This window comes from Polyodon spathula, chromosome 8 (assembly GCF_017654505.1).
Source record: "Polyodon spathula isolate WHYD16114869_AA chromosome 8, ASM1765450v1, whole genome shotgun sequence".
Taxonomy (NCBI): domain Eukaryota; kingdom Metazoa; phylum Chordata; class Actinopteri; order Acipenseriformes; family Polyodontidae; genus Polyodon; species Polyodon spathula.
The window spans coordinates 19,993,890-20,017,022 of NC_054541.1; the positions used below are offsets into that span (position 1 = coordinate 19,993,890).

At 39.5% G+C, this 23,133-nt stretch overlaps 1 protein-coding gene across 1 annotated transcript in view; it reads left to right on the plus strand.

The window, feature by feature from the left end:
• LOC121319099 (cytosolic carboxypeptidase 3-like) overlaps window positions 1–23,133 on the plus strand; it is a 31,579-nt gene that overhangs the window by 3,146 nt on the left and 5,300 nt on the right. The window contains exons 3-8 of the mRNA XM_041256291.1: window positions 1,359–1,544; window positions 4,083–4,193; window positions 4,919–5,069; window positions 5,313–6,095; window positions 15,418–15,571; window positions 18,263–18,389. Coding sequence (XP_041112225.1) covers window positions 1,359–1,544; window positions 4,083–4,193; window positions 4,919–5,069; window positions 5,313–6,095; window positions 15,418–15,571; window positions 18,263–18,389 — 1,512 coding nt within the window. The remainder of the gene's footprint in view (window positions 1–1,358; window positions 1,545–4,082; window positions 4,194–4,918; window positions 5,070–5,312; window positions 6,096–15,417; window positions 15,572–18,262; window positions 18,390–23,133) is intronic.

Below are 23,133 nucleotides of genomic sequence, written 5' to 3' on the forward strand. Positions count from 1 at the left end.
AGTACCCAATTGCTGTGACTTGCTTAGTCAGGCACGGGGGACCTTAATGGCATTCCGACTCATCGAGCCTGTAGCTGTGGGTCTGGCCCCTGAACGACTGCATTTGAGCCATCTGGGTCTGTCCAATTGGGTAATTGACAACTTACATAATGCTAGAGCAGCGTCCACACGTTCCAAGTATAGGTATAAGTGGATTTTCTTTCGGACATGGTCCCATGGCAATAATACTACAGTTTTTGAAAGGCCTGTTTGATGAGAGGAAATCCCCCTCTACATTAAAGGTCTATCTGACAGCCATTCAGCTTGCCATGTCAAAATTGACTCTACAGGAACTCAGGTTCCTGGCGGGGAAATTTTTGAAAGGGGTTCCGTGGCTTCGGCCGCTTACGAAGGACGGTTCCTCTCTGGAGTTAGACGTGGTGCCAAATGCACTCTTGAAGCCTCCATTTGAGCCCATGCATTCAGCTAAGCTGAAATATTTATCACTCAAGCGACTGTTTGCTTGCTGTCATCTCCGCAAGCGGGTGAGCAAGATGCAAGCATTCTTCATAGAGAAAGCCTGCTTAATATTTACAGAGGCCTGGAGAATAGTTATGCTCCATACCAATTCTGCCTTTTGCCGAATACAAATCTCGGCATTCCATGTCAACCAATCTGTAGAATTGGATGCTTCCTTTCACCTCTGTTCTAGTCTGTCAGGGAACTGCAACTCCTTACACTCTGCCCAGAGCAGACCTTGGCATGTTATGTTGACAGGACGAAACGTCATTCTGGTCATTCCGCCCTACACTAACGTGGCTGCCCCTCTCTCCAAGCCGGCCCGTCTCGGTACAGACGTGCTAGTACCTCTTGGGTCGAGATGGAGATTTGCAGCTCAGATCCTTTTGCTTTCTGTTACACTTCCTTATTTTCATGATCCTGCCTTTCAAACGCTGTCAAGAGTATTTAATACATCTATTTAGAAAAAGTCATAAAAGGACAACTGCATAACTTTCAGACATGCACAGTAATTTCAATTTGAAAGCCTCAAACCGTCAAAATGACTGAGGTCATGTGACTTTCTGCTACATTGATTTAACTTCTTGCGCTATTAATGATCTTTGTCACATTTCAATTTACTTCACTCCATTTACATTATGCTCTTGGAGATGCTTCTGTTAAAAAAACTAAAAATAAATAACAACCTAGCAATCAAAGTCGTAAAACTACTTAGAAATGAAAACATCACAAAACGCAACCAGAACTAACATTCTTTTGGTTTTTATTTCTGGTTTAAAAGCACAAAGACAAATCTGTTGAATCAGTAAATTAAGTAAATAATACCTTCTATTGTATCACTGCTGTCCTATGTCTCACAGATTGGCACATTGCCCTATCATCGCTGCCCAGAACTACACAGGTGGTGTTTGATATCCAGTCAGGAAAGGCAGTCCCTCGACTAAGGGAACCCCGGAATCTTTATGGAATGACAGGATGGGGACCTCAAAACATACCACGCTGGCCCCACGAGTGTGAGGTCATCCCAGATAAAATCCATCACATTGGTGAGTTTATTTTATAAGGAAAACATAAGAGGGGGAGGGATGATCCTGTGTAAATCTTTGGGAAACAGAATACATTTCAGTAGGTCAGATATCTATTTATGTTATGAACCCTGATATTGATGTGATACGCCAAAATGAAATATCTTTGTATCAGATAGTTTGTGATTCAGAGGGCAGGTGTCTGATGAACATTATGTTAAAATTAGCTATAGTGTTTAATTATCAGACAGTTATTTGTGATATTTACGAATTGAAGTGTTTAGAGCCCAATTGCCCTCTGCTGCTATTGCTGCCGTTCATCCATCTCCAGATTGTTTCCATAATACTACTGCTAGTTTCAAGGAATTGAGTAATAACTGAGGCAGAGGTTAAGGCTGTGATAATTAAACTTAAGACCTGTAGTTTAAATTTGTGGCCTACCTGGCTTATGAAAGAATGTCTCTCTGTTTTGGGTCCTATTGTAACTCATATTGTTAATTCCTCTCTGATATCTGGAAGGGGTCCCCCTTACTTTAACACTGGCAGAGGTAAACCCACTTCTGAACAAACATAACTTTTCCCCACATGATCTTGGAAATAACAGGCCTATTTCTAAGTCTAGCTAAGGTGCTTAAAGTTGTGGCTACTCCACTTCAAGATCATTTTTGTAGAAATGGGCTATTGGAAAAGTTTCAGTCTTGTTTTTGCTCAGGACAAAGCACTGAAACAGCCTTATTGAAGATCTGTAATGACCTCCTCTGTTCTAGTATTGCTTGATCTTTCTGTTGCTTTTGACACTGTGGATCATGTGATCTTATTGGATAGATTTATATTGGAAAAACAGGTATTGCTTTGGAGTGGTTTCGCTCCTATGTATTACATCAACGCCAGTTTGTCTCTCTGGGTCAGTACTCTTCTGAGACCGGTGACGTGAAGTGTGGAGCTCCATAGGGCTCAATGCTTGGTCCCCTGCTCTTCAGTGTCTCTATGTATTAACAAATACACCTTGGATTTCATTGTTATACAGATGATACTCAAATTGTTATTTTCCTTCTAAATTGGAGATGGTGGTTTCTGTGCTGAAAATTGTCTAAAAATAAATCATAATAAGACAGAGGTGCTAGGCACAATTTAGCTAATCACCTCGTTCTGAAATATCCTTTGATGGGAATCTTTTGACTTCATCTAATACTGTGAATAATTTTGGAATCACTAATGAATCCAGAACTGTGTTCGGACACATTAACTCAGTTATATTTAAGGAAAATTGCCAAATTGAGATGCATTCTATCCGATAAAGATGCTGAGATGTTGGTTCTTGCCTTTTGTTTTTTTTTTGGCTAGATTATTGTAATGATTCCTTCTTTCCTAATTCTAAACTGTTTCAGCTCCAACTGGTTCAAAATGCTGCAGCCAGAGTGTTAACTCGCTTCTCACCATTCACAACATATCACTCTTATTCTTAAATCACTGCCTTGGCTCCCTGTTAAGTTCAGGATTGATTTGAATTTAAAATTCTTCTTACTACTTATAAGGCCCTTCATGGCTTAGGGCCTTCATATTTGCAGTAACTGCTGATACTGTATGCCCCTAGCCGTACCCTGAGATCAGCAAATGCTGACCTTCTGGTTGCTCCTAGAAGTCAGCTGAACTCAGGCGGGGCAAGGGCCTTTAGTAATTATGCTTCCTGGCTTTGCAACTCTATCCCAAATCATATCAGAAATGCTGGAACAGTTGACACTTTTGAATCAATTTTAAATGTTTGAGTTAGCTTGTTTTTGAGCTGGATTGCTTGGCCATTGGTTTTATTTAATTTTTTGGGGTATTTCGTAAGGCCCCCTGGAATGCTTTGGATGAAGAGCGCTATATGAATGCAAGTTGTATTGTATTGTAAAGGGTGCTGTGCATTATACAAGCTGATTTACACTCGGAGAGGCATATAAGACCACTGTGTCAAAGACACTCTGACCGTTCTTGGAGTGGATATCAACTTGCATCCTACAGCACCAATATTCTAAATATGTAGTGTACATACAGTATATGTGGCACTGGCACTTCTATAAAGAGACAAGCTGATCTAGAACAGAATAGTTTATTCTGATATTAAGCATGTTATTATTAAAAATTGCAGTTCAGCCATTCATAATGAGATGAAAAATTATGAAAGGTAAAATGAAAATAAAAAAAAAAAAAACTTTGAAAATATAATTTGACGCTACTTTACTTTTAAAATGAAATAATATAGTATATATGTTACAGAAAGTCAGAATCTGTTAAATTGTTTTAAGTTTTACTGGTAACTGTCAAGTAAGGTGGTAAATGTTTGAATTATGAAGAAATACATTGCTTTTCGGACATTTACCGAAAGCTTATTGGGAAAGGCACTTGGTTATTCTTGACATTTACAGGTAAATGTCTGAAGTAAAGTGTCATCATGTTTGTTTTGGACATTTACAGCTTAACTTGGTAAATGTCAACATTTACCAGTAAATCTTGAGATTTGCCAATGTTCAGACTTTTACTGTAACATATATACACCAAATATTATCTAACTCTTAGAGTGGGCACCATGCAGCCCAGAGCCCATATATTACCCCTGCAGTCTGAAGAAAGTGCCCCTGCAAGAGACCGTGCCAAGGGAGGCCACTCTGGTGTACATGGCAGATGGAGGTAAGGACCTTTTTAAATATACTTGTCCCTTTTTCTTTATGCTCTTTAATCATTCCACAGTAAATGTACCATAGAATTCTCAGGAAAAAAACTAAACTGAACTAAACATCCAGTTGAACAGAATCCAGTTTATTCTACTAAACTAGAAAAGGTCAACCGGGAAAAACACCTTTTAGGCAATGTTGGAAGGCAAATAAATATACTTGGTTATACAGGTATAGTAAAAAGTGCAGTATAAATCAAGGGAGATTATATCTACAGCTCCAAGAGTTCAGAGAAGAGAAACTAGACTAATCTTGGGTCTAAAATGTACGTGATATAAAGACAGTTTGAGGCAACTGAATTTATTTAGCAGCGAAAATGGAAGGATTAAGGGAGATTAAAATCCTAAATGGATGAACAAAGTCAACCCCAGCGACCATTTCACACAGTGAGCAGTGGGTTTACAGAATGGATTGCCAAGCCATGTTTCTGCTGATTTCATTGGTGTCCTTTAATAATCTGGACATTGTTCTGGGATCAACTTTTCCTATGTATTTTTTTATTTTTTATTTTTTAAGAAAGAACTTGCTATTTTTACTGATCCTTGCTATTGGCATAATAGCAATAACTTATTGCTATTTATTATGAAGCCTTTGGCTCATTGCTGCCAAAAAACTATCCGTATTTTCTAGTAATACCCTATGTGTCTCAGATTAAATTTCTATGCCTCACACTCTCCTCAGCTGATATGGAGCCTTTTTTCATCTGCTCACGTGCTGGGGGAAGCCGGGGACCCCTGAAGCCAGCAGCAGTCCCGATCGTAGGTCCTGGAGACTCCACTCTCCAGTTTGAGGCCAGATTTGAGAGTGGGAACCTGCACACAGCACTCAAAGTGTAAGTTAGCACTCCGTTTTGGACAGTCAATGTTTTACTATACTTTTTTGTAATTATGGTAGTACCCCAATAGAATAACAACAGAAATTGCTTTATTGGCCCCTTCAAAATTAAAATATATAGAAAAACATATCAAGTTTGACAATCCAACATTAACATATTCAACAGTATTTTATCACTGTCTTCTGCACAGATGTTTTCTGTAAGATTTTTCCTATTAAATATTTTTATTCTCAATTCCAGGGGTGAATACAATTATGAACTGACCTTGCGGACTGATCTCTACACGGACAGACACACACAGTGGTACTATTTCCGTGTCATAAACACACGAGCCAACATGCGTTACCGCTTCACCATCACCAACCTGCTGAAGATGACCAGTTTGTATGCAGAGGGGCAGCGCCCCCTTCTGTACTCCCAGAAAGAGGCAGAGAGTCAGGGGGTGGGCTGGCACCGTGTGGGGGAAGAAGTGCGCTATTACCGCAATGGGAGGCAGCAGTCTGGCCAGTCTTGCTACTCACTGACTTGGACCTGCACCTTCCCCCATGACAAGGATACCTGTTACTTTGCGCACTGCTACCCATACACTTACTCCAACCTGAGGGAATACCTGTCAAGGATTTCCCAGGATCCTGTCTGCTCCAGCTTCTGTAAGATCAGGACACTGTGCCTGTCTCTAGCTGGGAATCTGGTGCCCATTCTGACCGTGACCAGTCCTTCTCTTGGGAATCAGAAGGGAGAAAGGAAACCGGCCGTGGTGTTCACTGCCCGCATTCATCCTGGAGAGACCAACAGCTCCTGGGTGATGAAGGGGATCCTGGATTTCCTGCTGGGGCCCTCTGCTGATGCTGCACTCCTGAGGGATTCCTTTATCTTCAAACTGGTGCCAATGCTGAATCCTGATGGAGTCATAGTTGGAAACTACCGGTGCTCCCTGACCGGCCGAGACCTGAACCGCAATTACAAATCAATTCTAAGAGAGTCCTTCCCCACAGTGTGGGCCACTCGGGGCTTCATTCGGCGGTAAGTGGTCAGTTGGAAGGCCTGAGCTGGGTTTAGTGGTTGGGTCCTGGGATGTAAACTGGTTTGATGCTTGACACCAGACTTTATTTTTCTGCCGATTCTAAATCAATATATTATTTATAGGTGTTCAGATTAGCTGCATAATATCTTTCAAAATGTTTTACGCTGGAAGGTTGCTGAGGCCCTTGTGACACTGTGCTACAGGAATTTTGTGATTTTGGGAGTCGGCTGGTTTCTGAAGCGGCACAAAATAAAGATTTTAGAAATGGGCAAAATAACATCGACCTTCAATAGTTTGTTACCCATAATCATTTTGCATTCTCAGGTAATGTTGTGCGCATGACATAAAAACAAGTGAACTTACTACCTTTGGTTACGTCACGTCAGGTACTGGTACAGCATGTGTCGTTCATGGGGTTTCCAGTTTTGTTTAACTCGAGACATTTATACAAGAAAAATATCTTGTGTAAAATGCTTTTCGCTAGTCCGTTCACTCAGTTTATTAATTATTAATTAAAAATGAACTGACCAACAGGTATTGCAGATCACCATGGCTGAAAACCAGCAGAAACAAAATTGCCACTGCCTGCTGTATCCTGCACAAACTTTTGTCAACAACAAAATGAGATGTTCAGGAATCAGGCTGCCAGTGAGACACACGTGAAAGGTTACCAGTGTTGCCAAGTCTCGCGAGGGAAAAAAAAGCCACTCTGCCTTTCTAAACGAGCCCAAAACAAGCGCAACCCATGTTAGAGTAGGGGTGCTTATGCAAAATCCAACCTGTGACTCTTAAAAACAAGTCCAATCCCACTTATTATAAGCGTACTTGACAACTGGGAAGGTTACCTCAGCTGCCAGCTTCAATTGGACAACAGCGATCTGAGGGTCATGCTGTTAGAGAGTCTCTAATTTCTTGTAAGTTGTGTTAGATTTGCTGTTGTGTTAAATATTAATGATGCAAACAAATAAACACAATCAATATGTTCATTTGCAATTTTATTTGGTCAGTTCTGAGAGGACATCAACAACTTGGATGTTGTTGTGCTGTTTTGGGCTTTCGAGCTGGCTTATGACATCCAGTTCAGCTATATTTATTAACGTGGAGGGCAGACATATGTTGTCTTTGGACATAGCTGGAATAAAAAAAAAACAGGAATTCAGTTAGACATTTTAAACAGCTCACTTGCTCTTCATGTTTAGCTTTAGCGTAGTTTTTACAGCAAGGGTATTCTCAAACAGCTGCTTTAATACTATAACAAAGGAATAACGCAGTTCGTGGTAAGTGGTTTCATACAGAACTGTAAACCCACAAGAGATATACAACATGACAGTTCAGACACAGCAAAAAGCTATAATAAAAAAAGCCGCCCGCATTAGTTAAGGATAAACACGCTCATTAACCTTTACACGTGAAATACGGGTTTCCATGCAAAACTGGGCATGAATTTTCCCGTGTGTTTTATCATTTACATGAGTAAATGAGATTTCCCTATCCCTCTCTTTTGGACGTTTTTTTCAGCCACAAACCTGATTTACAGAAATAATTCTACCAAACGTGCACGTGCATTGCCGTTTCACGTGTAAATTGACCCACATGGAAACCCCATGATTGTGGTTTGTTCTGGGGTTTATTTAGTCCTTCCAGTACTCTTTTACAGTGTAGTACCTTTCAAAATACTCCTCCAAACAAAGGCCTGGCTGAGAGGGACAGCGTGGACAGTGGTACCGTGTATGTGGTAGTGGTCTCCGCATACACTTGCGGGAACATACACAGCACTTTTTTTGTGGCTTGGCTTTTCTCCTACACTGTGGCAGCATTCAAATAAAATTATGTTCACTAAGCCTTACCACTGTTTTCAGTGTCAGTCTCTGGTATTTCTGGTGTATCAAACACAAGGCTGTAGATCACGAAGGTCTGAAAGTCCAGAAATGTGAGCCGATTCTCTGGTGTCGTACTTAGGTGCACTACGTAGGCTTTGTACAAATAAATTTGGACCATGTACATGCCAAGCTTCTCATACCATGCCACGGTCTTCCTTGCAGCATTGTACAGCTCCAGCATTGGTCTGACCTATCCACGCCTCCCATATATTAATTGTACTCCAGGACACACTTGGCCTTGTTTGTGTGTGTGTCCTGGAGTAGCTTCATCGTGGATGGTGGTGAGGAAATACACAGGGTTTTCAATTAGTTGTAAGATATGTGGTACTTACAAGGTAGTAGGGGTAGCAATCTCATCGTGGTGCATAGGGCCGATGGGGGAAGAGTGCCCCCTCCCCCACTTTGGGGAAAAAAGTGATTAAAATGGTGCATTCTGTTGTGATTTTGGATAGTTTAAGCATGTACTAGACTAGTAGTGATCTGTTTGTATTGTCTGACAAAGTGTATTTTATCGAAAATAGCAGAATGAGCACGCTGCAATTTAAACTTATTTGTACTAAAAAATAACAATAACATTGTTTGCGCGGTGCTTGGGTGTCCAGCACGCCACTTCAGCCCTAGGGGACAAGACTTTCTGTGACATTTTCAGCCCTGGGTGCTTCGCAAAAGGCTTGACAGGGCCATGGGGACAGAATGTTCGTCCCCTGTGACCGATGATCATTAATCGATGCATCGATTTAATTGTTGCTCCCATAGTATTCAGTGTTAATAATATACATAGTGTTCTCCATTTCTGGTTTATATCAAATTTTACCAAAAAATTTCAGGTTTTCTTTTTTTAACTGGACCTCGGTTTTTACTGATTTACACCCGATTTTCTTTGTCTACTAGTGAGTATTTTTCTTGTACTATTGTTTTGGAAATACACAATATTGATCAAAATGTTGTTTTATTTTGACTCTGACATTGTAATAAGAAGCTCTACACTGTATTCTAGACTACAGCACATAGGTTTAGACCAGGGATCAAATAGCGTTCAAATATAGCACGTGATTGGTTCTGTGTTGCTTCACAAACATATCACCTGATTTTGTTGGCCAATGGCCAATCAAGTTCGATTTACTGGCTGTAATAACTAGCTTGATCAAAACTAAACTGAAATACTTACATGAAAATATAATATTTTGTGTCGATGAGGAGAATGGGGAGAAAAATCAGTTTATAAATATTCAAAAGAAAACGAGGTATACAAAAATCCAAATAGCAGAAGTGGGCAAGATGAGGCAGAGGATGCACAGTGCTGCAAATCTTCATTGAGGTACATGTTCATGCTGACAGAATAAAATAACATACTGAAAGTAAGCAACACATTAAACTAAAACAAGAAAGTGAATTGAGAAACAAGCAATCCATTTCTGTGGCTTTTACACACACTTTAATAAAAATAAAAGAGAAGAGAGTGCAGAATGACTGTGTTAATGAGTTTGTCAGAGCTATGTGCTTTGCTGGACAGCCACTGTTTATTGCAGAGGGGTATGCTTTGTGAGACAGTATTGTCCATCAGCTAAACACTGCCTAATGCCGACAATCTTAATTGTAAATATTTGACAGAAAATGATGATGCTTTAGTTGGTACTTGGTAAACTTATATAAAGTATTGATGGAAATGTCCAGTGTGATTAGTGATACATCTCCCGATGCCTTGGACCGTCCAGTTCTGTCAGTGTTTTTTTTTTATTATTTGTTTTATGATTTCGAGATTAATAAACCTGGCTTGTTTTATGCTGATGTCAGGTTCATACCTTTTGCAGATTGCCCAATTGTTAGCAAAGTATCAGCTAACTTGGGAAAAATGTCCTTGATTTGCACAGATTCTGCTTCAACATACATCCCAGGGACATTAAGTTTTATCAGAAACCAGAACTGCTACACTTCATATTCCACATGTAAAGTTTATATACTGAGATTTGTTTCCCCCAAGTTTTACCGATGGTTTAATTAAAAACATATTTTTACTGACTTTTTAATATATAAAATAAACTCCAAACTCCATAAACTCCATACAGCCTCTATACATGAAACCACAATATGTCTGACAAGCACCTGGGTACATATTTTTACGATATCCCAATAAAAGCAATATACTTTAACAAGCACCGGTAATGCCTATGGGTACAACACTAATGCTCATTTACTAGCATCCCACTTTGTTAGTTATTGATGGAACCCACCTTTTAGGGTTTCAAAAATCTGGTCCGAGGACATATTAAATGCTTTTTCATTCTCATTTTTCCCTCCCTATAGAAGGCTGTTATAAACTATATATTGCCTTACAATATGGTAATAAGACAGAAAATTGACTGAATGATCCATCCATCATTTAACTGCTTAATCCTTTACAGAGTAGCGGTGAGCCAGAGCCTAACTCGGCAGACACAGGGCACAAGGCAGAACTACACCCTGAACGGGACGCCTGTCCATCGCAGGGCACCACACACACAGAGGGAAATTTAGAATGACCAATCAACCTGAACAGCATGTCTTTGGACTGTGGGAGGAAACCCACGCAGGCACGGGGAGATCATGTAAACTCCACACCGACAGACCCCTAGGCCAGAATCGAACCCAGGACTAATCACCACACCACCGTGCTGCCCTGACTGAATGATAATACCTGAAAATAATCGTAATATTTTTTAATAAAGTAGCTGCTATATTTACACCAGGGCCCATGCTAAAAATAATTTGTATTGTACCTTTGTGACTTCAACAGCTCTGCCAATCTAGATTAGCTTGAGCAAAAAACTTGTCGCGCAAACGCAACATGTTGTCCTGTTTTCAATACCCAGCCAACACCGATGCTTGAAAAACATTTATTAGTCAAAAAGAAAATGTAAACACATCCAAGAAAACTAAACTTGGCTCTGGTAAATATTTAAAAGAGATCTGAGAGCACAGAACTCCAGAAGAAATGCCTGTGCCCGAGCTAGAGACAAACCTGCCAAATTACATTTTCTGCATAATGAAAAAAGACAGTAGTGAGTATGAACTTGGCACAATACAGTCTGTTCTGAGTAGTGTTGAGAGATACCTTTAACCAGGGGGTACTTCTAAGGGTGATAGAACATAAAAATGAAACTAAAAGAAAATAATGATCTTGAATATTTTTTTTTTTTTAACAGCATTGTATATTATCTCTAAACCACTGTGCATAAATATTACATTTTTGTTTATCAGCTCAAAGGTTAGTGCGCAAGTCTGTATGCATGCATGATTTCAGTTGAGCGGGTTTCCACGCTGATCAGGTGCAACTGCATTTTAATAATAGCCATAACTGCTGTTTGAATTGTTTGATTATCTTGGGTATTGTTTTTTTTTGTCAAAAATTGATACATTTCTCACTTTCAAAAGAAAACATGAACAAGGAAACACAAAATAATTGCAGCATTTTAAATGGTATACAATTCTGCTGAGGTGGGAAGTAAATGGTAATGTAATAAACATTTAAAGTGCAAGCTATTTGGGGTTATTTATAATAACAGAAAGCGAATGTGTGTTTTCAAAAAGATTCCCAAATACTATATTTTGATCAGTGGCATAACTAGCAAAAACACCTGCATCATGTCCCCTGTTTGTTGTTGTGATTTATTAAACTTACACTTAAAATAAACATCGGAAATCATTCAAAATTTGAAGGATGAGCTACAAATAATGCAGTCCATAAGTGATGACAATAACGAATTCAGCCAGATGTGGTAAAAAGATACTGTTCTTGCCACACGCTGCAATATATCTATGCAGTCATCTGGCGAAATGCAATAGGTCTGACGAAACAAGACCCAATTGAAAAAAAGATCTTGCATGTGAGACTTCTGTGGTCACAAATGGCGTAACAGTGCACCAAAACTACAGGAAACCTAATAGACATTCATGTCGATTACACCATCCTTGATGCAATCATCACAGACATAGACATAGGTTTTCAAAAGAAAACTGCCATTATGACTGGCATATAAGCATTAGATCCCGGGAGTAGGGTCTTTCTCCAAGTTGATGCAGTCCGGCCATATGCTGACAGTGAATACCTAGTGCATGAACTACACCAGGCTAGATGCTTAATGGAACGCACATGTACAGCCTGTCCTAATCAGAAACCAGTTACCTTGTTAAAATCCACTACATTTATTGAGCCTTACAAAAATGCAGTCTATTAACTATTTTATGTGTGTTTCATTAGTTACAAATACCTCTGCCCCTCTTGCCCCCTGAAATTACAGTCTGGTTAATTAAAAGTTAAGAATAACTGTTTGGTATTCTGTCCTAAACCAGAAAAAGTAACTTCTTTCGTTTTTTAACTGTAATATATTCTTTCAACAATAATAATGTGTGACAAAGTGGTGAGTGGATACAGGTGAGTGCAGTGTGGAATAATCACACAGACAATTGCTTTCAGGTGCAAGGGTGTTTTATTGATAAATGACAATGTACAGCGCATGAAGGCAAACACTATTAAATAATACATGTTGGAATGATGCAGTGGCATTTATCACTCGTATTTCTAATCCCTGGGTTTGACCTGCAACCAAAAGTCCAGGTTTTACACACTCCAACACTAAACACAAAACACAAACAAGACAGTGAGTGAAATTAGGTGCTATTGGTGTGATTACAGTACACAGTGAAATGCTGGGGTGAAAAGTGATGTCTGGGTTAATGCTGGCTTGCGCTACAGCTCCTGATCGTGTTACTAGTAGTCTACAAAGACAAACTGCTACAGCCGACACTTAACACAAAACAAACACTCCTTGTATCTAGTACAGCACGGTATTCCTTCAAGGTCAAATCCAGCCATTTAAAAGGAACAGATTACTTTGCTACGCCCCTATTTTATACCCTTGTTCATGACGCCTTGGTTAATGAGGAGTGCATCCACTCCTCCGTAGATGCCACGCTGTTTCCAGTATGGGTCATTGAGTTTGGGTACCGTAGCTCAGTCTCTTTTCTATCCGGCCGACTTCCACCTACCCACGGAAATATAGTGCCATGCCTTTTAGTCCAGGGTATTCTGTTCCCTTTATGTAGCACTCTCTCAGATCGGGAGGGAGATCTAACATCAAGCGTCATTCGATCTCTGTCACAATGTTATGTGTGTAACAGTTTCACTTTAAATGATTTATAACACGTATTTCTAATTCAGTTGCTTCAATATAACAGTTGCTCCTAGAAATGGTAATATTTTTTCCCCTTTCTCTGTTCATACAAAATCTAGTTGAAGCAGGTTTTAAGACATCCTAGCCTTTTGCCGGTTTTTTTGGTGTGGATTAGTATGAGACACTACCTTAAGCATTTTCTAATAATTCATTTTCTGTTATCCGAAAGTAATGAAAGTAACGAAAGAAACTGGGTACTTTCCATAAAACATTATTATAATATTATTATAATCTCTATAGATTTCAATCTATAGAGGTTAGTTTAAATCATCCAGTTCATGTCTAATAACACGTTCCCAACAGGATTTGAACTCTGTGCCAGGCTCAGCATGGACTGGTTCTGCGAACACCATGACAAGCCTGTGCAGATCTGCTAAAAATATGTTCTAAAACATTACAGTCATTACAATATTTGTTGCAGTTTCACAAATATTCAATTTATATCCCAAAGATCAGCCTGCTTCCAGTAGCTGTGACAGTCATGGGTCAGTTTTTGCTCTCAGTGAGTCAGTTTCTGCTCACAGGTGTGGATGACAGTACTTAAAAGCCTGATACCTACAAAAACTTAAATTCTTGTTAGCTGAGCTCCCATCTCAACATTCTCATTCCCATCGTCAGTGGGCAAACACATTTTAACTGAATCTGGGTCCATGAAAGAACTGCAACACTTGCAACCGAGGCCTTCCATGCAAAAGAATCTAATGAATTATAGCACAAAAGGGACGTGCCAGATGTGTGTTACAGTCAGAATATTGTAATAATTGTACTGGGTTTTAAAGAATATACAACCAGTAGAAACTATTGTAGTAAATTATGAGCAGTATAGCAATTTAAATTAGAAAACTGAACAGATGTTAATGATATAAAAAATACATGTCTCATACACTCTTGGAAGTTGGTCAGACTTAAATAGGGTCTTCCCCTATCTTTAAGTTAATAAGCACTGTTGCACGCGGAAGCCTGTGTCAACCTTGGCAGAAGCAGGCATCTCATTTAATTAACTTGAAGATTATAATTAAAAGAAAAAAGGAACCGCTTATAGACAGAACAATATTTAAAACTAAAAAAAAAAGTTATACCTATTTGATTTTATTGCAACTAAGCACAGACGTTTTAAAGTATTTTGATCTAATAAGGAACAGAATGAAATAAACTCTCTGAAGAGAAATATGTTTGAATTAAATAGAAACAGAATATTTGAACAAACAATTGTTTTATAACATGTTCATTATAGCTTGAATTTAAATGAAAATAACTGGACTGGCTACTGTATGCTTAGTGGTTTTATCAAAGGCTTATGATAAACCCCTACAGTCTTTGTCCAATATTTTGTTAACACACATTTGAATATGACGTTAAACTGGCCCATTGACAACACACTGAAAAGGTAACATAATATGCTGCTAAGAGGGACATATATTTTTGACCCAGGTTAATATAATCAAATAGCGCTGGTATTACATATTAAAAACATATATATATCGTATACCTGTAATATACTTGGTAGCAAGGATCCTGTGACCCAGTTTACCTAATTTTTAGGGAAAGGAGGGGTGGAAGTTAGTGAACCATGAGCTCACATTTAATTAATTTTGAAAAGGGGGTCACTGGTTCTTTTTGAAATATATTATTCACACAAAGACGAGAGCTGTCAAAACAGAGTAAATAATTATATTTAATTGGGTCTTCTGATGTAGTAAATGGAGAAAAAAACTATAAATGCCGAGGTAAAACCCCAGTCAAATGTTACTCAACTTGATCTTATAAGTTGCATGGTCCATGCTCTGAGGATCTCTGAAAAAGCTGGTTACTATTTGATCTCATTAAGAAGTCTGCCTTTAAAGACATCTCTTGTTTTTATGTTGTATTTTACAAACTACGCTTCCATATAGTGGAAGGTAATAACAATTTTGAATTTATGTCTAATTTATATTGATTCATTGCTATAAGGTATAGGATTTACATTTTAGCTTTGGAGAGTGATACATTGTATGTTTTAGGATTTGGCGGTGGGTGCTTTAGCAGTTTGCACCCAATGCAAGACACACTTTAGAGTTATACAAAGATCATCAATGAAAAAAAAAGCAGCTTTAAAAAAAGTACCATATTGTGCTTCTTTTGTTTTGTCAGTCAGATGGCTGGAGGAGTTATACCATTGTGCTCTGGTGTCTGTGTGCTTCATTGTGGAGTGTGTGGCTCACCCCTTCTCTCCCCACTCTGTGCTTTGCTAGGTTGTGTGAAGAACGGGAGCTGCTGCTGTACTGCGATCTACATGGTCACAGCCGCAAGGCCAACGTTTTCATATACGGGTGTGAGAGTGATGACCAATCAGAACTCTGCAAGAGAGTCTTCCCACTGATGCTGAGCAAGAATTGCCCAGACTTGGTAATTCTTATTGCAGCTACTGGAATTGACTCAGATGAAACCATCACTGTAGTGGTGCACAAAAGTGTGTGACATTTATCGGCAGAAGAGGGAGATTGGGAATGTGTTTTTACTGTGCTGGGTCAGCCTTTAATTTTATTCTTTTTTTTTTTTTTCTCTATTTAAAAACAAGGGAATTTATTAAGCATGCATTAAGTCTAATCCAATGCCGAATGTCAACATCAACAATTAAGCAAGCAATATATTAAAACAACTGCACAGTTTATGTTACATTAAAAAACTGAAGAATGTCACTTATTCTCAGGTTTGTTTTCCCCCTTTAAGCAGACGCAGAAACAGAAATTGAAATTTTAAAGCATTATTGTGCTTCTTTGTTATTTAAGAAAAATAAAAGATACATCAAAACAAAAACTAACTCCCACTAAACTACTAAACTTATACTTATATATATATATATTCTAACTAGATCGGACAGCTAAGCCATTTACCAATTTAAAAAAACCAAAAAAACACTTCTGTTACACATACAAAAAGGTTTCACACAGTCCCCAGGCGTCACACACAGTACTTTTTTTTTTTTTTTTTTTCCCCCCTCAGGCATCGCATACAGTACTTTTTCCCCAGGCGTCGCACACAGTACTTTTTCCCCAGGCGTCACACACTTTTTCCCCAGGCATCACACACAGTACCTTTTTTTTCCAGGCGTTACACACAGCATTTGCTTCTACACCGATTTTCATACCCTGACAGCTTCTTGCTTTCACACAGACTGCCATGTACAAAACTTTGGTTCCTGTTATATACCTGCCTGATAATTACAGGCTCTTGACATCAATTAAATTAACTACAATAATTACTCCTGTGGCTGTGCAAACACAGCCACACACCCACATGTAACTGTCAGGGACAGAAATTAACCCTATACCTGCCAACCACCAACACGTTTATTTCAGGCAAGGATTTGCCCTGCCACACAATGATACGACAAACAAGACATTAAACAACAATATATCAATGAAATAACAATAATAACATTAGAGTAATTGGTCAAAGCAACTTATATAGATTTCACTGTAAGAGATTCTCTTATAGTCGCTTAGCTTAAAAACTGTAAGTTGCATGCAATTACAATGGAGAATCCTGCATAGCTTACCACAAAAAATATATATATATGTAATATAAAAAATGTCTCTATAGCAATGTACCCTGCTTACACCTGCTAGTTGTTTTGGAAATAAATATCTAGTTTTATTCTCTAATACCATACAACTCCATAATCATTAGAATGGAAAATAAATTATGCAGAGTTAGTTCAGTAACTTCAAGACTGTTTAATATATGTCTTTGTCATTTACAATACAATAGTTGTAACTTATACAAGCTCCTTTTCTGTGTTATTCACACCCCCATCATTGGTGGCAGTACACATTCCCTAATAGCTGCATGTCATTCTCTACACTCCTCTTGCACTTGGTAGCACTCTTCTGTTGTTTTGAAGAGAGGTCTGCTCCAGTGCAGTCCCTTTTAGGGTCTTTGCCGGATGCACAGACTTTTCCCTTATTTGATGCATGACCTCTGTTGTCAGATCTGGCTGAGGTCACGCAGTTTGCTGAACTTGGACAGGGTATGCGCGCAGACCCGTGTCATTTGACATAGAGCCTGCACAGACTCTCAAGCCTGCATGACGTGAACGTGACTGTCTCCTCTTTGAGCTAGGCTCAGAGTAAATTGCCATGATTAATTGCTGGAAAAACTAGTCAGTCTCCCCGTGTTGTGCAGACTGAGTGAGTTACCTGGATTAATTTGCAGACAACATAATTCCTTAGAATACTCATCTAACTGTTAAAAATAAGCCAGTATGATTTACACTCACACAATATTGGTACTTCTGGGAGTTTGTTTCTTTTAAAGAGAGTAAATGCAAACATTGAGAATGTTTTGTTTAAATGTTTTTAAAACATTGGAGAAGGAAACGCAAAAATGTGTGTGTAATTAGTTTATTTAATTGACTAACTGTTCATTTGTTGTAGTTTTAATTAGTGTCACCTGCCTGCAATTTAACAGATATTTAAATAGGGCAAATGTTTGATCAGGGCAGTCTCCAGTCTGTGTAAGGAGAGAGGTTGTCATAGTGACGAAAACCTGTGTGGTTTTATAAAGGTAGTATGGAACCCTTTTTATTTGTGTGTGTGCAATACAAGGCCGTTTGTAAACTCCGAACCTATCAGGGTGAAATAGGTTTACTTTGTTTTGTTGAGCTGCTCTACCCAGACATGAAGTGTCCATGCTGCATTCTTGGTTTGTCTACATCTGTCCAGCAACAGCAGGCCAAATGCAGAAGTGTTTTTGAATTGTAGCGTCCTTTTATGGTCAGACACTCTTCAGGAGACGCCCCCCCCCCCCACACCCCCGGTCTCTAACAGCAGCTTCCTAACAATCGGTTGCCTGTGAACGCGTCTTCTGTAGAGCTGCTGAGCATATCCTGCACTGGCACGTAAGCGCCAAGAAGCCAGGGGCAGGTCTTCCCCTGTCACAGTGACCATTTAATCCGTTCTACCATTTATAAGAACAATTACTTCAAGATATATCTTGTTTATGTGTATTTGTGTACAAGGTTCCAGTCAATCACAAATACAGTACGGTTTAGCATTGTGCTTAGGTGGTTTTTGACCTCCTCTGTTTCTTCTCTAGTTCTCATTTCAGAGTTGCAAGTTCAAGGTACAGCGCAGTAAGGAGGGGACAGGCCGCGTGGCTCTGTGGAGGATGGGCGTTACAAACAGCTTCACCTTGGAGACCTCATTCTGTGGGTCAGATCTAGGTAAGGGACAGGGCAAAATTAAGGTGTATTAGAATTCACACACACACCAGTGCCAATACAAAACAAACAAGCTTGTGATTATTCATTCGAAAAGAACTGCAACTCTAATAAATGAGAAACAAGCTGATTGGAACCATATCTTATTTTTTTTTATAAACAGTGCCTTGCAAAAGTATTCAGACCCTCTCACAGTTTTCACATTTTGTTTCTTTAAATCTTGCAGTCATGACACTTTGAAGTAGGAATTAATGTGTTATATACACAACCTATTCCACTCATTCAAAACAAAAAGAAAGAATAGATAATTAATATGAAATAAAAAAGGAAAAGTCATAATTGCATAAGTATTCAAACCCTTTGTTGTGGCAAACCTAAATTAATTCAGGTGCACAAAATGACCTTATCGAGCCACGCAATAAGTTGAATTGCCTCTGTGTGCAATATTAGTGGATCTCATGATTTCAGAATAAAAACACCTGCCTCAGAGGTTCCTTGGTCATGTATTGAATTTCAAGCAAAGACTCAACCATGAAGACCAAGGAGCTTTCAAAGCAAGGGTACAAAAAATATCAAAGTCTCTGAATATCCCTGTGAGCACAGTCTACTCAATCATCAAGAAATGGAAGGTGTATTGTACCACCCAGACACTGCCTAGATCAGGCCGTCTCTCCAAACTGAGCAGCCGGGCAAGGAGGAAACGGTAAGGGATGCCACTGCGAGGCCAACAACAGCTTTGAAAGAGCTACAGAGTTCAATGGCTAAGATGGGAGAAAATGTGCATCAGTCAACAAGATCCAGAACACTTCACTAAAGTAGTTTGTATGGCAGGGTGGCAAGAAGGAAGCCGTTACCAAAAATAAGCCATCTCAAAGCCCACATGGAGTTTGTAACAAAGCACCTGAGTGATCCTGCAAAAATGTGGCAAAAGGTGTTGTGGTCAGACAAGTCCAAATTGGAACTTCTTGGTCTAAATGCCAAGTGTTACGTTTGGCGAAGACCCAACACAGCATATCTCTGTCAACACCATCCCTACATTCAAGCGTGGTGGTGGCAGCATCATGCTATGGGGAGGGACTGCCAAGCATGTTAGGATTGAATGAAAAATGGATGGAGCAAAGTACAGACAAATACTAGAGGAAAACCTGTTTCAGTCTGCTAAAGACTTATAACTGGGGCGAAAATTCACCTTTCAGCAGGACAATGATCCAAAGCCCATGACCAAAGCTACACTGGAGTGGCTTAAGAATAAGAACATGAATGTCCTTGAGTGGCCCAGTGAAAGTCCTGACTTGAATCCTGTTGAGAATCTGTGGAAAGACTTGAAAACTGCTGTCCATAACCGAGCAAGCAACGAGAGAGCTTGAGCAAATCTGCCAAGAATAATGGGCACAAATTGCACCAAGCCGTTGTGCAAAGTTTGTTGAGATTTACTCAAAAATACTTGCGGCTGTAATTGCTGCTGAAGGTGCTTCCACCAAATATTGAGTTGACGGGTATGAGTACTTATGCAATCAACATATTTGTTTTTTTTCTTTAGTTTTTGCTGACATTTATTGTAACTTATTTTACCCTTAGAAGTCTGTTTGAGCACACAGAGAAGGTATACGGAGTTGGGTGATTTTGATATCTAGCCCCTGTCCTCTAAACTAGAAAGACGTTTGTTTCTGGAGAACAACAGCATATACTGTAAAACGGGAGGAGCGAGAAACTCCAATCCCCATAATCATGAGGTGGAGTCAGGTGATCTGTCTGCGGGAATTGTACATTGGACAGTACAAGTGAATAGGGAGAGAGAAGAGTTTGTAGTTAGACGGTGGTGAGTCCGGCTGTGTAAATTCTTGGTAACGAAACAGCAAGTTTGAACTATTGAGTGGTGTTTTCGATGTTCAAATAAATAAGTGGCATATTGGACAACGGAACCCAGTTAAACGGAGCTATGTTTCTGAGGAGAGAAATACGGGGTCAAGGGATCGAGTTGGAGAGTATTAGTAACAAGAACAAACTTCAGCGTTCCAGAACCAACGTTACCTGTGTGGAAAAACAGAAACAAATACAAGGCGAGTAGGGATTTTATTTGGTCTTCCGTATACAGTCTGGAACGAAGTTGAGCTGGTGCACTCGAGCTAAAAGATCCCGACCGCGAGTAACCCAGACCTTATACTAACAACGTTTGCTATTGGGCTTGGTTGTGAAAGGAAGACACCAGCCTGTGTTATACCTGTTTTAAAATACTAAAAAGCCAAAATAATACCGTGACTGTGTTGTGTCATTGGTTATTTAGCTGCAGTGTGCAGCGTTCCCGGTGTGGTACAGCGTTATTAATAATATGCCAAACTGGCTAAACAGGCAGGTTTATATCAACGTGTAGTGTGTGCACACACTGAAAGCATAAATGCCTGTTCTGAATGGACTGTTTTTTTTTTTTTTCTTGTGGTTTGTTTTATGCAACCTCCTAATTTAATTGACTGTGTTTTAGTTTAATTCAGGCTGGTTGCACAAATGGGATTACAAAAACACAATATTTTTTATTTTTCGGTCTGTGTGACCATGAAGTATTAAAGCAGTCTGGAGGATTTTAGTGAAGACCGAGACTCATTTGTGTTTGTGAAAGAAGATTTGTTTTATTAAAAAGAGACTCACTTTTTTTTTACTTTATAGCAAGATAACGTTCTGTGCTTTAATCAAATAGCAGTTTCCCTATCGAGATTCCACTCACAGATCATCCAGGTAAAGTAGCATCCAGAATTATTCTGGGTTTAAAAGGCATGTCATATGCAGACAGGCTAAAATAATTTGTTTCTCCTCTAATCAGTACTTAATGTACTTATTTAATTCCTGTATATAACAAATAAAAAGGTACAATTTTTAACTTGTGTCAATCAAATAATTTTTGTCAAACATAAAAAATAAAGACCTCGGTAACAAATAAATGGCAATCATTGGCTTGCGTCATGTGGGATGAGTGTGGAGATAGTGGATCATGATTGTGAATCTGCAATGAAAAAATAAAGTGAGTGGAGTGCATGAAGTCACGATTCCACTCCAAACGAGTTTATGTAGACCTATTCTTATTAAAATCGATTGTTGTGATTGACTCCCCATCATTGCTGTGACTGCAACTTCTACGATGCACTTTAAGGTAATTTTTAAGAGGCAGTTTCACAAGGTGTTATGGGAAACATCGAACTCAGCTGCGGGCAATCGTGAAAATGATCTTGAAACCTCAAGTTCCAGTGTTATCTGGTGAAATGGCCCCCTGGTGGATTATGTAGAGCCAACGCCAGCTCTACACTTTGTCAGCAGTTGCTGGAGGAACCGCAAACTGCACGTGACATTGCTTAAAGAAATATATACTGTACTTGCCACTAGGTCAGCTCGGGCAAGAGAATAGAGAGGGTTGAAGAAGTGAGATTAGAGGGAAGGTGTTTTGTTTGTTTTATTATTTTTACAATAGTGTGGTGATTAACCCATAATCAAATCATTAATAAAGAGTCCTTTTTCTTCAACCCGCACATCTGTCTACCGGTGTCACATTTCATACTGACAGATGGCTACCACACTTCAAAATAGAATACTTTTTATATATATATATATATATATATATATATATATATATATATATATATATATATATATATATATATATATATATATATACACGCACATACACATTGGAAACAATGTAAAGTCACTTTATAGGGCGTTGGGCCACCACATGCGGCCAGTATGGGCTGTATGCACCTTGGCAGAGTCTACCAGCCTCTGTCATTCTTCAGGAGGGATGCAGCACCATTCTTCCACAAGAAAGTCAATCAGCTCACGCCTGGTTGATGGAGGGGGAAAACACTGTCTCAGGCATTATTCCAGAATATCCCATAAGTGCTCGATTGGGTTCAGATCTGGTGACTGAGAAGGCCATGACATATGGATAACATCAGTGTCATGCTCATCAAACCACTGGGTGGCCAAACGTGCTCTGTGGATGGGGGCATTGTCATCCTGGAAGACACCCGCCCCCCGTCCCCACCCACCTGGCAGGAAAGAAATGCTGCAATATGGGATGAAGATGATCACTCAGTACCATTAAGTAACGATTACGATTGACCTTGCATTCTAAGGGAATGAGTGCACCCAGAGTTCTTTAGGTTGGCGCCACACGTGCACTCATTCATTTGTCGTGAACATGATGAAGGATGATTCATCTGACCATATCACATTTCTCCACTGCTTGGTAGTCCATTGCCTGTGTTCTTTGCACCACTGGACTCGCAAACGTGCATTGCCAGGTGTGACGAGCGGTTTGTGCACTGCAACCCGACTATGGTATCCAGCTCTGTGGAGTTCTCGGCGGACCGTTTTTGATGAAACTGGCTGCTCATGCCCCAGGTTGAAATTTGCAGTCAATTGATCTGCAGTTGCTCACCTGTTTTGCCTTGCACTTTGAATTAATGTACGGATATCACGATCCTGGAGTATTCGCTTCTGCTCACTGTTGCCCTTTCCCATGGAGTTCCATGCCGACATCGCCTTGGACCCCGTTGCTCGTGAAACATCAGCAAGTTGAGCTGTCTTGGTCACTGAAGCTCCTGCCAAACGCCTGTGACGGAAATATGAGTTCTGGTTGGAAATGTCCCCCAAAACCTGTTAGGGCACTAAATAGAGAAAGGGAAAGTCTTTGGATGGGCTTGCTTGACAGTTCATTTCCTGGGTTGGGAAGTCGGTCAGCCTGGAAGAAGATGAAACT